The following is a 14,576-nucleotide window of genomic DNA, read 5'->3' as shown; positions in this document are numbered from 1 at the left end:
AAATCAAGGTTATTCTAACAAATATTGATTTAAAAAAATATCTACCAAGATAAAACCAATAATAAAAGAAATAAAACCAAGTCGTGTACAAATGAAGATAAACATGTTTAAGTACCTCCTTTTTATTTCGTGCAAAAATGCTCTAAATAAGAATATAAAAAAAATAAAAATTCAGGAAATAAAACAACATGTAACTGTAAACATAAATCCAGAGAAAATAGAGAATTAGAATCTGAAACTGTTGTATTTCAAAGTGTTCTCTTCATCATAACTCAGGCTAGTTCTTGCATGTTAAACATGCAGGTTTGATTGTTCATTTACCAATTTTTAAATGTGCATATGATGGTAGAAAATAAAATGTAAAGATGTAAATGATTATTTTTAGTTTAAATAAAATGGGCTATATGCAGCTAATGTTTTTCAGCTAATGATAATCTTTCCGGTGAAAACCTAATGTGACTATTTTCAATTTCATAAAGGTCCATTCGCAACATACATGTTGTAATTACAATATAATCAGTTAAATAGATTTAAGCATTAATTTAGTTGTTGTAAAGTGTTGTAAAGTGTAAAACAAGATGAAAGACCAGCTAGTGTAACCACTAGCAACGTCAGGATCAGCAGGTAAGCGAAGAAACTCCATTAAAAATACTAAGGTAAAATAAACTGTCATCTTTTAAAGAGATGGCGGAGAAAATTTTCATTTGTTGCTGTGCTTCCTGTCTGGTCTGAGACCCACTTTGTTTGCTATATACTGTATATCAGGCAGTGAAAATCACTGATTTGTAAAGAAATAAGACCTTAAACTTGTCAATTTTATTATGGAAAGACAGTTCACCAGAAGCGATGAGGCTGGGTGGCTGAAATTTAAAGTTTGTGTGCATATATACCCTATTTTGAGTAAAATAGTGTCCTTTTCAGAAAGTGAAAAGACAAGTTTGAATTGTAACTCAGTGCCAATCCTCAAAAATAACACTTAAGTACATTTATCAAGTAAAATGACTCAAGTATTTTACACCCCTGCTCCTCTGTCTTGCCATGTTTTCACTCAAAAAAATTCTCTATTACCCTTGCCTGAATGTGTAATGCCCGTTTTATTAACCTAAATGCGTTAAATATTAATAATAAGCCATAAATATGTGACAAGTGTCAATGCATTCACCCCCTTCACATCTCAGCGTCCGCTTCTCAGCCCGTCCCGAAGGACTGTGGTGTGGCTTTGGGGTGGAAGAGTCGGACCATGAGAAAGTTTATCCTCCAGAGGGGGAGTGAATGTGAATGTGGTCAGACATTTCCGGCTCTGACAGGATCACATGCTCAGATCAGATCAGATCAGATCAGATCGTGGCATCTCTGTCAGCGGAAAAATGACTCTGCTCAGATTCTTTTTATGCATGGTGTTTAGGATAGGAAAGGAGTGAGTGGGGAATTGCTTTTAGAGAGAACATTTTGATGCAATTTTATGGTCAAAACTGATGCTTCAGACATTTGGACCACAAACATCTGTTCCTCACTGTCCATGCAGGACATAGACTTAATGCATCAGATCTTTTATGGTTTTTCTAAACGGTATACAATTTATTTCATTGAGTGATGCTTTTTTAGTGTAATGATGATTACCCAATATATGAGCTCAGTTAACTATTTCAAAGTACCTCAAATAAAAATAAAAGTGTGATGTGTAATACAGGGATTTATAACATGCAAATGTACATTACTGATTGGAAAAAGGAACTAATTATTACTACAAAATATAATCATAAGCAATGCATTATTGAGGGACTTTTGGTAATCTTCTCTTACTGTTTTTGACTGTCAATTTTATTGTAACTCTTGTTTTGTATACCTAAAAAAAGGAGAAAAAATATATTTTACTGTAAATTTACCTATGGGGTAACAGTAAATCATATATGGTTCTCACTCTTATAAATGTGAGACAAAACAATGAGATGCACAAAAAGGTAAATAAGAACAAGTTTAATTCAAATTTTTTTTATTCAGTCAAATATAAATATATAGTAATTCATCATGCAGGGACTTCAGGGAATGTCTGCTTTCTTTTATCATTGTAAGTTATGCTAATTCATAAATTTTACTGTCAAAAAAACTTGTCACTTTTTTATCAGGGGCGGATTTGGGGGTCCTAAGCAATTCCAGGTATAGGGCTCTGGCATTAAAACTCAAAGCACTCCCTTTCTACATAGATATTTTATTCTGTGTAGATTCTTTTTGTTTTGTTTTTTGTATAAACTTATTTATTAATTAAATACAATAAATTTGCAAAGTTATACTGCTATTACCAATATAAACTTTTCAAAAACTAACTACAGTTAGTTAGCCAAATTTGGAACATTCCATTATTCATGGGGGTTTGCGGTTTTAAAGAGAAGTAAAAACAATAAAATATTAATGGGTATAGACAGATTTATATACATATTTTATGTACATATTTAACATATGATAGAAAATGTATAAAAAGCTATATTATTAAAATAGTCCTTTTGGCATTGGTCGGGGCCCTCTAAGTCCGCCTCTGCTTTTTATTAATGTATAAATCATTTACTGTTTTTCACATGTGTAAGATGTGACACAAAACACTCTTAAGTAAATTACTGATAGGAAAAAAGAAGAAACTTATATTTACAGTTGAAGTCAGAATTATTAGCGCCCCTTTGATTTTTTTTTTCTTTTTCTTTTTTAAATATTTCCTAAATGATGTTAAACAGAGCAAGGAAATTTTCACAGTATGTCTGATAATATTTTTTCTTCTGGAGAAAGTCTTATTTGTTTTATTTCGGCTAGAATAAAAGCAGTTTTAAATTTTTAATAAACATTTTATGGTCAAAATAATTAGTCCCTTTAAGCTATATTTTGTTTTGATACAGAACAAACCATCATTATACAATAACTTGCCAAATTACCCTTACCCAGGGGTGGGCAATCTCGTTCCTGGAGGGCCAGTGTCCTACACAGTTTAGCCTCAGCCCTATTCAAACTGACAGTACAAACAATCACCATACATATAAAATAGAGAAAAGCAGGCTACTATCTCAGTGGCTACAGAGATAGTTGACCATCAGATGACGAGCATGAGATTTTTAAAAAAGTCTCAGTGTTGGTATTGTTTTTAGATGTCGTGGGATCTCATTCCAGGCTTTTGTGAATACATAAAAGAAAGATCTCTGCCATTACCGGCTTTTAAAAACTGTTATGGACAAACATCCATTCATTGCAGATCTGGTGGAACGATCAGTCCTTGTGTTAAGTTTTGGTACCAAAGCACAAAGGGCTGCTAAGGTAGCGCTATTTAAAATTTTATAGTACAGTTTAATCCCTGTGTTCATAATGTAGTTTTGAAATGTTAAAGCATTAGAGAGTGATAGAGCAAAACAGTGATGTGTCCATCCAGAAAGTCTATTGTGGATCTTATAGGCCCTATTGTACAGTCTAGCTATTGGCTCCAAGATATCATTTGTTGTGAGAGACCAGACAGGCAAACGGTAAGACAAGGTAAACAAGATTATGGCATGAAGATAAGTTTCTAAAACAGAAAAAGACAAATTTGTCCTAATTTTCCCATAAACAAATAGCTTCTTAAGCCTTAAAAAGTCACTTTAAGCTGTATAGAAGTGTCTTGAAAAATATATAGTAAAATACTATTTACTGTCATCATGGAAAAGATAAAATAAATCAGTTTTTAGAAATAAGTTATCAAAACTATTGTGTTGAAAAAACTCTACTCTCTGTTAAATAGAAATTGGGGAAAAAAATAAACGGGGGCTAATAATTCAGGGAGGTTAATAATTCTGACTTCAACTGTATAATATAATAAAATATAAACATAAATTTACATATATTGCAATTTTCCACTGTATGTAATATGCTAACAAAAAAAACATTTTTACAGATTGTTCAGAAAAGCAAGATGGATGTATTATTGTGTCTGTATTTTTTTTATCACTTCTTGCTATTTTACAGCTTATTGTGTCGTAAATTAGGAGGTTTTAGGTCATTCTGTTACTTGTCACGTGTCCTGTGTGAAATCGTCCTTTACAATAACTGAGACAGGGAGATGTTAAAGCAGCAGGGCAGTTCACCTAAACACAGGCACACACACACACACACACACACACACACACACACACACACATACATGTGCAAAAAATGAACACTTCTGTATTCAAATTCATGATGAAGTGTTATTTTTCAGATTTGACTCTTTTTGTCTTTTTCTTCCTGTAATGCTCACTCCCTAAACACACACACACACACACACACACACACACACACACACACACACACACACACACACACACACACACACACACACACACACACAGCTGGAAAAACGTCTGGATGGCTCCCAGTTATTCAGCAGATGGCCTGTGGACTCTGCTATCAGTCACCATAGTAACATGGTTTCCTTCTCTCTCTCTCTTTCTTCCCTTCTTTCTCTGTTTCCCCCCATCCATAGTGCCAAGAGAAGAAAAATGGCAGACAAGATTCTCCCTCAGAGGGTGAGCTCCATCACTTTGCCTTTTATCTGTGTGTCTGTGTTTGTTTATCCATGTCTTCATTTGGACAGCCAAGTCAAGGGTGATCAGACAGCACAGGTAATTCGGGTACTTTCGTTTTGGGTGCAAAAAAAAAAAGTGAAAGGCGACCAATGAGTGTCGAAGACTGCTTTTGTGTGTATTTAATGTATTCTGCTTGTGGAAAACGGTTCGATTTCCAAGAAATGTAAGGCTTTGTGTCTGTGTGAGTACTGCCACTCAATTGATTTGGTAAAATGACTTTATCATCATGTGATCAAGAAATACGCCACAAATTCAAGCAGTTGGAGGTGATGTTAGATTTTGAAATTGCAAATCCTCTCAGTTTGTTGGTTGGGTTTTTTTATTCAGGCGAAGCGAAAGTTCTTAATTTATTTTGTGATGGGGTTTGTAAAACGCTTGAGGTCACATGGGCAGGAGGAGAGAGTGATGCAACACTGTGAAAATCAGGAGAGCGTCGAGTTACAATTTTGCTGTGCATCACGCAAGGACACACATGATTTGTTTCAGTAACAGGTCACAAACGAGAAGCAGAATCTTAAACGGTTAAAGAGGTGCAAGCAGCTGCTACAATCTGACAAATGGTCTGTTAGTGAGTGAAGAGAAAGATCTGTAAAGTGGGCCTAAATTAATGTTGAAATAGGAACTAGGATTAGCTTAATTGTCTGGAAATAAGAAAATAGTTACTGTTTTTGTAATGCTACTTTTACCTCGAATCATTTCCAAGCTCAAAACAAAAGAGAAAGACAACTTGAAATATAGGACTTTATAGACAGTGGTCTTTTCAGGTTGGCAGTTTCAGTTGTTAATAATCTAGATTCTTATAACTTTGCTGATGATTGTAAAATGTATAGTTATATTTATTATAATCTGGGCTACAGTGATGGGTTGCAGCTAGAAAAACATCCGCTGTTTAAAACATATGATGGATAAGTTGGCGGTTCATTCTGCTGTGGAGACCCCTGATTAATAAAGGGACTAAGGATGACTCATACTATGCTATCTGAAATGTGCCCAGGCCCGTTTCCCGGATCGTTTGAGAATGTGAAGGCTTTAAATTGGGCTCAGGCGCAGTTCTCTTGGCCGACTGTGGCCCAGTTGGAAGTGGTGTGCCAGAGCTCGGTTCTCTTTCGTCGTTTATTAAAGACTTAAACCTCTCACTGCATGATTGCTGCACCTTCAGCAAACCTCCTAATACTTGCAGCACGAGGAATTTATGATGAGCATCAAAAGTTGCTGATCTGTTCGGTGAAATATTTGACTCAGTGTCACTGCATATCAAATGACTTAAACGATATAAAGAAATCTCCGCTGTGCTGAGCGAGAGCGCTACTTGGCTGAACAGCGCATCATCGATGACGTAACCATGCTCAGGCCTGAATGTAATGTAAGTGCGGCCCAACGGGGTAGATGAGAGGGGGGACAAGCATGCTTCGGCCCGGTTCAAGGCAACTGTACATAGTGTGAGTACGCCCTTAGCCAAAAAGAAAAGGAACGAGCATAACCTGGGCTATCACAGTTATTAATTAATAACATGTCACGCTGTGTAGACAACATCAAACACAACAAATATTGTAATCTTTAATAAAGAAAACTTAACACAATAAAACATATCATACACAAATGATATCAAAGAGAACTAACAAACACAGTGTTAGATGTACATAGCATAAAAAGGCAACTAAATGAAACGCATTAAACATAGGAACACCTGCAATGAAAAAAATTGCAATTGATTTTTATGCAAATGACATTTAATTGTAATAATTATAGAACATAAATTGTGTCGTTTATAAAGTAGAAATATGCCATAAAATTGTGCTATAATAATTCAAAATATATTAATACAGTAAACACTTATAAGCTCGCACTTCATTTTGATGGTTTGTTTGTTGAATTTAAGTTACATTACATCTACATGCCAACTAATTCTCATTAGATTATAAGTAGACTGTTAAAAATTGTCTCGTAAAAAAAAAAAAAAACAGTAAATTACTGGCAGCACGGTTGCTGACTGCCGACTGCTCTGGAATATTTACGCCTAGTTCACACTAGAGGATTTTAAGCCTGATTTGAGCCAGATTTGGAAGTTAACGAGCTCGCCGACAGATCGGGCTGTAATCGGGAAGAAATCTGCGGGTGCTCGGCGCTCGCCGCTCTTTATGTGTGAACTACTGAGCAACGCATCAACGAGGCTCGCTGACGCATCGCCGACACCTCGCAGACGGAAATCCAATATTCAGCATGCTAAATATTCCAGAGCAGTCGGCCGACTCAACCCCACGTGTGGTCAGATGTAGTGACGAGCTGCAGCCAATGAGAGAGCAGATAAGCATGAGCTGAATGCCTGTGTGTTCAGGAGCTCAGCACAAACATCTGTGATTGGTCAGAATGGGCATCGGTGCACTCGCTTCATTCTGCGTTTGCACAGACATGAGAGTAGGATATATTAACAGTGAAACTAGAATTCTGTAACTATTAGAATCACCATACTGCTCATTCTGACCGTTCTCATATAAAACGCCATATTGTCACAACATATTTACATTCAAAGCTATTATTGAGATATTAAAATTAAGCTTTGAATGTCTGGCATCATATTTAATGACACCATTACCCTAAAAATACAACCTTTTTTTGGTAATACAGCCTATAAAAATGTAGTTAAGATACTAAAACACTTAAAGGTCTTGGCTTTCATTTTCACTTTCAAACAGGAGCTATTTCACAGCAAAGAATATGCTGTTTTGTAAGATATCTGAAGTAAATTGATGTTTTTGCCATCAGAAAGTTTTGTTTATGTTAGCAGGAAGTTGCTAGGCAAGAAAATGCACACATATTTAAAGTCACAGTGAAAAGTATCAGACATGCATGCAGTCATTTTAACCAATATGGTAATTTAAGGCAGAAATGCTCAGTTCTTTACTGTTTTGTAATAAAAAAAATAACAATGTCAGAAAGAAATACACTGATAGTTAGAAAACGGCAGGGTGTTATAAATATGTTAGTTTTATTTCAAAGAGTTATAAAATTACAAAAATTAAAAACTCTCTGTGTATCTATCCACTGGAACCTTGCAGATGAGTGATTAATGCGCTGATAAATCAGCTGATGTGACGATGTTTTTAAATGCTTTCTCCAAAGCTTGAAACACTGTCAGTGATGTAATCAGCACACAAGCAGCCAATAGTGTTCAGCTTTTCCTGACGACTCCTCCCTCAAATTTTCATTGGCTGTGGTTTGGTAGCTTGAATGAGCTGATGGGGAATGAGTTGTTGTCAGATCATGTAGTGTGTGACCCCCTTCTTGTGGATCATTTACAGAGTGTTGTGTAGTGTGAACACCTCAGAGATTAAAAGACACAAAGTCAAGTCATGTAGTGTGAACAGCACAGCGATCTGCTGATGTTTAAAATCCTGTAGTGTGAACTAGCCTATATTTAGCATGCTGAATGTTGGATTTCCGTCTGCGAGGTGTCGGCGACGCGTCAGCGAGCCTCATTGATGCGTTGCTCAGTAGTTCACACATAAAGAGCGGAGAGCGCCGAGCACCCGCAGATTTCTTCCCGATCACAGCCCGATCTGTCGGCGAGCTCGTTAACTTCCAAATCGGGCTCAAATCAGGCTTAAAATCCTCTAGTGTGAACTAGGCATTACTGTTAAATTAACAGCATCTTGCTGTTGCTCTGTAAATTAACAGTAAAATGCTGGCAGCTGCAGTTGTAAACAATGTACTGTTATTTTACAGTATGTTGCTGTAAAAATACATGGACTACATTGATATACACAATACTCAAGTAAACTCATTTTGTTCACTGAAAGCAACTACCTCAAATTGGCCAACTGCTGTATGAGTTTATGAAGTAATGTGCTATATATGCTTAGAAGCATACTTGTAATGATAACTTATTTTAGACAATTAGAAAAGTTTAGTTTGACCCAAACTTCTGTTTAAACCAAAGTTCACAGCAGCACACATACATGTAAATCTGAAATTACCAGAGAGAACTGTATTAGTGAACTAGTCTACATAATAGTGAACAATGGTGCAAAGTGTGATTTCAAACACAGACTTGAAACATCGAATCTGAGCTTTGTTGATTCACAGTTCACTGCTGTTGGTTACTTTCTCAAAAACAAAAATTTTACCCAGAATGCACTGTTTTTAACAGAATATTACTGTTTAAGTGAAAAAAAAAACATTATTTTACTGTAGAATCTGACATTTGTAACAGCAATTTTTTACAGTGTAGGCTGTTAGGTTGGGGTTAGGGTTAGTGTAAGTTGACATGTACTTGCAAAGTTTCTTATAGTCAGGAGCAGTATCAGTAGATATTAGGCAGACAGCCTACTAATACTTGAATGGACCGTCAAAATAAAGTGTTACCTATAATGGCATTTTATAATTTAGAATTACTTAAATACTTCAGAACAATAAAATTTTGTAAATAGGTAAAGACAAGCCTTAAAAATAGGTAAAACATGTTTTTTTAAATAATGTTTTATAAATTGACCACCACAAATCGTAGTGAAAACCATAAATCAAGTTGCATGATTCATTTAAATACTTTCATTGCTTTCACAATCTCAACTGAAAATGTAGAGATGGCGGGATACAGTGTAGATCCTCCCTGTTTAAATAAACAGCCAATAGCATTTTGTTTTATCACAGCTCTGCCAGTGACAGTGGTTGAGCTCAAGTGCATCCAATGAAAAGCATTGGTCAAGATTTGATAAGAAACTGAAGTATGAGGTGATGTGAAAAAATCATTGATCGATTTAGGTGGAAGTGACAAACTATACGCTTTACATATTTATGTTTGTTTTATATCTCCTAAATGTGAATTTTGTTACTGTTTTGGAGCACACCGGCTTATAGATAGCTTTAAGACTAACAGACTGAAACTAACATCTAAAAAACATTATTTTGATGCTTGGTGCTACTAAGCTACTACTTTCAAATTAAATCATCAAACAAGTGGGCTGGACAAACCACCTGTAGGAGACACACTTTTTCTTCTCCATATGCACCAGACATTTTCAGATTTTAATTTTAGATTAGAAGGGCAAACTGCTTTGTTTTTCTTAATGGCCTGCACAGATGAATTGTTTACCACAAAACTAGCAATGTGATCTAACTAAATCATATGTTTAGTTTTGACTTGTTGGGGACTTAAACATCTTACCATGAATGCAGGTATGAAGTTATTCATAGACCTTATTGTAGTTTATTTTGCATAATGCCTTTTCCCCTTAGATTCGTGAACTGGTGCCTGAGTCGCAGGCATACATGGACCTCCTGGCCTTTGAGCGGAAACTTGACCAAACCATTATGAGGAAGCGGGTGGATATCCAGGAGGCCCTCAAAAGACCAATGAAGGTATGTGATTTGATTTCTGTGAGGACATGAAAAATGTGGGTGCAGCTCAGACTGTCTTCTCTTATAGCAAAAGCGGAAGCTGCGATTGTACATTTCCAACACTTTCAACCCTGCCAAACCTGACACAGAAGACTCTGAGGGCAGCATTGCATCCTGGGAGCTGCGCGTAGAGGGCAAGTTGTTGGATGATGTAAGCACTGCGATTGCATTTAAAAAACGTAACATCTGTTATTCATGAGTGTTTTTATATTAACCCATTTAAGCACACTGACAGCTTTAGGTGCCAAAGTTTATAGTTGCCATTTTCCTTTTATAAGTAATTTAATTTCTCAATGACATGCAAGCAAACAGCCACATATAATATTTCAAGAAATAAAAAAGGAATTGATTTGATTTGTCACAATTGATTTTGTGGCTTCCATTTTCCTACCTCTAATTGTGAAAGCGAAATGGAGGCAAACCCTCCCAAATAAAGGCAATTTTAATGTTGGTAAAAATATTTTTCTTTACAAATGTATATCAAAATAATCATGAAGGTCTCTAGATTCATCAAAAAAAAACTAATCTTTCAAGAGATCTGTAGTTTTGTGTATAGTTTTTTTTTTTTAAATGTTCAGGCAGCAACTACAGTTGCCGGTGGGCAACTACCTTGTAAGTACATAAATAATGGTGAATTAGGAAGTGATGTGTCAATAAGTTAATAAATCAAGGTTATTGGTCTTATTTAATGTTTTTTTTTCTTTTTATAAAACCCCATTTAAAAATAACACTTCAACTAATATCTTTAAAATAGACTTTTTTATACACATTTTGATACTCTGCAAAACCGTCAGAGTAAAAGGAACTTCTCCTACTGGTCCCTCTCCCACAAAGATTTAAAATAACACAAAGAATATTGAACTCCTGTTGTTGAAATGCAGAACCACTGAAGAAAACACAAAACTACAACCAAATTTAGTCACAACCTTAAGCCTTGCTGTCCACACAGACATGGATATTATCTAAATCACAGCTTTTTCTACATGGTTTGGATGTTCATCCACACAAAGTATCAGGTCACTGAAAACTTTTGTCAAGATGAAGTTTTTCAAAAGCACCAGGGTCTGTATTTTTTGACATTCTATACAGCTTAAAGTGAAATTTAAAGGCGTATCAAAGTTAATTAGGTTAACTAGGCAGGTTAGAGTAATTAGGGAAGTTATTATTGTATAATGATGGTTTGTTCTGTAGACTATCAGAAATAAATTGCTTAAAGGGGCTAATAATTTTAACCTTGAAATGTTTTTGAAAAAATGTAAAACTTTTTTTTTTTAGGTTTTATTTTTAACAGTTTTTATTCTAGCCGAAATAAAACAAATAAAACTTTTTCCAGAAGAAAAAATATTATCAGACAGACAAAATTTCCTTGCTCTGTTAAACATCATTTGGGAAATATTTAAAAAAGGAAACAAAACTGAAAGGGGGGCTAATAATTCTGACTTCAACTATACATTTCATATATATATAATTTTAAACTTTATCTTTTTGACACACAATAGTCTGTTAGACTGTTAAAGTGTGTTCTTCGTGTTTCATATATATCATATCAATTGGTTTTCAAATTTTAAACATAATAAAAGTGTTTATGAATATGAATTAATCTGTTGAAAGCAGTTGTTTTAAGTTAGGATGCCAAATGTTCCCATTCTATTAAATTTTTACATTGAATGGTGCTTACAACATATTTGCCCCCCAGCAACTATTGTTGCTGCGGATTCAAATGTGATTTTCCTGAAAAAAAATAAAAGTAAATGGAGAAAATAAATGCAAAACATGTTCATATAGGACACTATTAACAAGGATATATGCATGGCACAAATGGGTTAAATGTCAGTTTTTTTTATTTTGTTTTTATTTGACTACTTATTTAATTCAGTTCAAAATGAGTCCTTAAACAAGATATAATTGTGTTCAATGAGTTGGCATTTGTGTAATGGACATTTATTCAATCAAATTGTAATTGACAATAAATGAATCCAACTCCAAATAAACATAAGCAATTCATTCAGGTTTGTCTAAAACAATCCATTAAAATTCCTTTTCTTATTATTTTACTTCTGAACAGGCTTAATGTGATTGCATGTAACAATTTAATTAAGTTAACTGAATGTTTTTACTTTTTAAGGACCTATTCTGCTCATGCTAATGCTCGTTTTGTCTTTTATTCCGTTTGCACTTTAGCCTGGAAAACAAAAGAGGAAATTTTCATCTTTCTTTAAGAGCCTTGTTATCGAACTTGACAAAGATCTGTACGGCCCTGACAACCACTTAGTGGAGGTAAGCATTAACTCACTCGAAACATGCCAAGAAAAAGCATCGCCAACCCATATTTGATCATATTGAATCAGAGTTGCAAGCGTTTAATAGCGGAGAATCTAAGAAATCCTCTTTGCATTTCAAACAAGGTGAAGGACAGTCACAAAGGGCGAAATTATGTCAGATTTCAACCGGTCATGGGCATATCATGCCCTCTTTTGTGCCACTGATTGGATTGGAACGCAATAGAAAAGTCAGTGTCAAAAAGAAAAGTTCTCTAAACCATACTTCACGTCTCCACAGCAACGTGTTACATAAGAAAGTTGCCCATGACATCGTGAAGTGATGACACTGCAGCCGTTTGGGCAGCATCAACAGGAGAAAAGAAATGCATTTCTGAGAACAAACACTTATAAAACCGTTTTACAGAGCCCTGAACTGAGTGTCTTTGTATTCACCAAGTGTGTTTTACTCTATTTTAGTGGAGGATCCATTGTGCACAGGTGCTATTCAGACACACTCGGGCATTTACATCACACAAGGGAACCTTCCCAGCTGCCTCGTGCTCTTAATATTTATGCACTTTGTTAGGGACATTGAAGTCTTGGGAAGGCAGATTGACAAAAGTGGTCTGCGGCTCTCAAGGAGTGACCCCCCGTGCCTCCGGCCCATTGGAACGGACTGAGCACGTCGCGTTTGGGTTTATTCATTCAACAGCTCTTTAAATTGTCCTTGGTGATTGTGGGTTTTCATCACAACACACACCAGATTGAGGCGCGCGATAAAAAGAGTGATTTACCTGCGTAGAAGGACGGCATTGAAAAAAACCCTCCAATGTCAAGCAAAGCTAATTGAGTTGAGCTGTGAGTCATTGCCATTATGTTGTCTCTTTCAGATAGCGCTGAAACATGCGGCGAAAATTGGGGAAACGCAAGTGAGTTCGCATAAAGAGTCGAATCATTTTATTCCCTCTCAAGCTTGAATGTATCCTCCGTGTATTAAGAGTGCATAAACAGCCCATCATTTATATAAGTTATTACTTTTTTGGTTGTTTTAAAGTTTGCCACTTTATTAGTCAATGCTGTACACTTATTAGCCACCGTGCTAGTACCAGGATGGATTTAGTTTTATCTTTAATACTGCCACAAGGTGTAGCAAATTGTAGCCGAGTGTGCTCTTCTTCTGCTGCTGTAGCTCATCTGCTTCAAGGTTTGATGGGTTGTGCATTCAGAGATGCTCTTCTTCAGACCTGTGTGGTTATTTAAGTGGTTACTACTGCCTTTCTATCTGCTCGAACCAGGCTAGTCATTCTCCTCTGATCTCTGGCGTCAACATTAAGGCATTTTCATCCACAGAATTGCCATTCTTTGGATGTTTTTTCTTTATTTTATTTTACATTTTCTGTAAACCTAGAGATAGTATGTGTTAAATCTCAGTAGATCAGTCTGTAGTTGTGTACCACGTCACGTCATAACCAAATCACTAAAATCACCCTTCCCCCTCATTCTGATGATTTGAACAGGTCATATTGACTTTGGCTGCATGATTAAATGCGTTGAGTTGCTGCCATGTGATTGGAGGGTTTGTATCCTCATGAAAAACCCTGGAATTTTTAAAATAGCAATTTTTCGGGCTTAAAAATACTATGATTACAAAAAGTTTGGGAAAAGTCTCAGAAACATCTTTCGCAAATATAATCTATTGAACATTTAATTAATGATATTGGTTAAATTTCAATACTTAATGTTCAGACAACCTGTCAGTCGATTAGAATGTTATCACTCGATTGAATGGGCATTATCAGTGGTTATCAGCTGATAGATATGGGCCAGTAGGGGCCTTCTACGCCTACTGATAGGCTCAGAAAGCTGTCCATCCACATGGTTAATCAGCTAGATCACATACCGCTAAGGCCAGAATTAACGAGAAATATTTATATTACTTATTAAATTTCCCATTATTTTTATTTTATTAATGTCTAACCCTACCCCAACCTTAAACCCAACTGTCAGAGTAATGTAAAAACAGATCTGAATCTGGAGTTTTCTTTATTAGTATAGCTTATTAACCTTTTAGATGGATGATAACAGCCTTTTGAGCCTACCAGTAGGCGCAGAAGGCCCCTACTGGCCCATATCTATCAGCTGATTACCACTGATAATGCCCATTCAATCTAGTGATATCATTCAAAGCGGGTGGTCAGTTTGCCTGATGTTCTATGGCACATTTATAGCCAGTTTAATGTTTGGCTGTGTTTGGAAAAGATTACTACATAACTTGAGCTAGGGCTGCACATTATATCTTTGACCATCGATATCGCAATGTGTGTGTCCGCAATAGTCACATTGC

General features: G+C 35.7%; 1 protein-coding gene across 8 annotated transcripts in view; it reads left to right on the top strand.

The window, feature by feature from the left end:
- The window catches only part of smarcd3a (SWI/SNF related BAF chromatin remodeling complex subunit D3a), a 44,169-nt gene that overhangs the window by 17,450 nt on the left and 12,143 nt on the right, over window positions 1-14,576 (top strand). For 4 of the 8 annotated variants that reach the window (XM_005163521.6, XM_005163518.6, XM_005163519.6 and 1 more), the window contains 5 exons: window positions 4,475-4,517; window positions 9,810-9,932; window positions 10,000-10,122; window positions 12,153-12,248; window positions 13,123-13,161. In XM_005163521.6, coding sequence (XP_005163578.1) covers window positions 4,475-4,517; window positions 9,810-9,932; window positions 10,000-10,122; window positions 12,153-12,248; window positions 13,123-13,161 — 424 coding nt within the window. The remainder of the gene's footprint in view (window positions 1-4,474; window positions 4,518-9,809; window positions 9,933-9,999; window positions 10,123-12,152; window positions 12,249-13,122; window positions 13,162-14,576) is intronic. The other 4 variants (XM_068214198.2, XM_073927218.1, XM_005163520.6 and 1 more) reach the window with 1 other exon arrangement.

The sequence above is a fragment of the Danio rerio genome, chromosome 2 (assembly GCF_049306965.1).
Source record: "Danio rerio strain Tuebingen ecotype United States chromosome 2, GRCz12tu, whole genome shotgun sequence".
NCBI classification, from domain to species: domain Eukaryota; kingdom Metazoa; phylum Chordata; class Actinopteri; order Cypriniformes; family Danionidae; genus Danio; species Danio rerio.
This window is presented reverse-complemented; position numbering and strand designations above follow the sequence as displayed.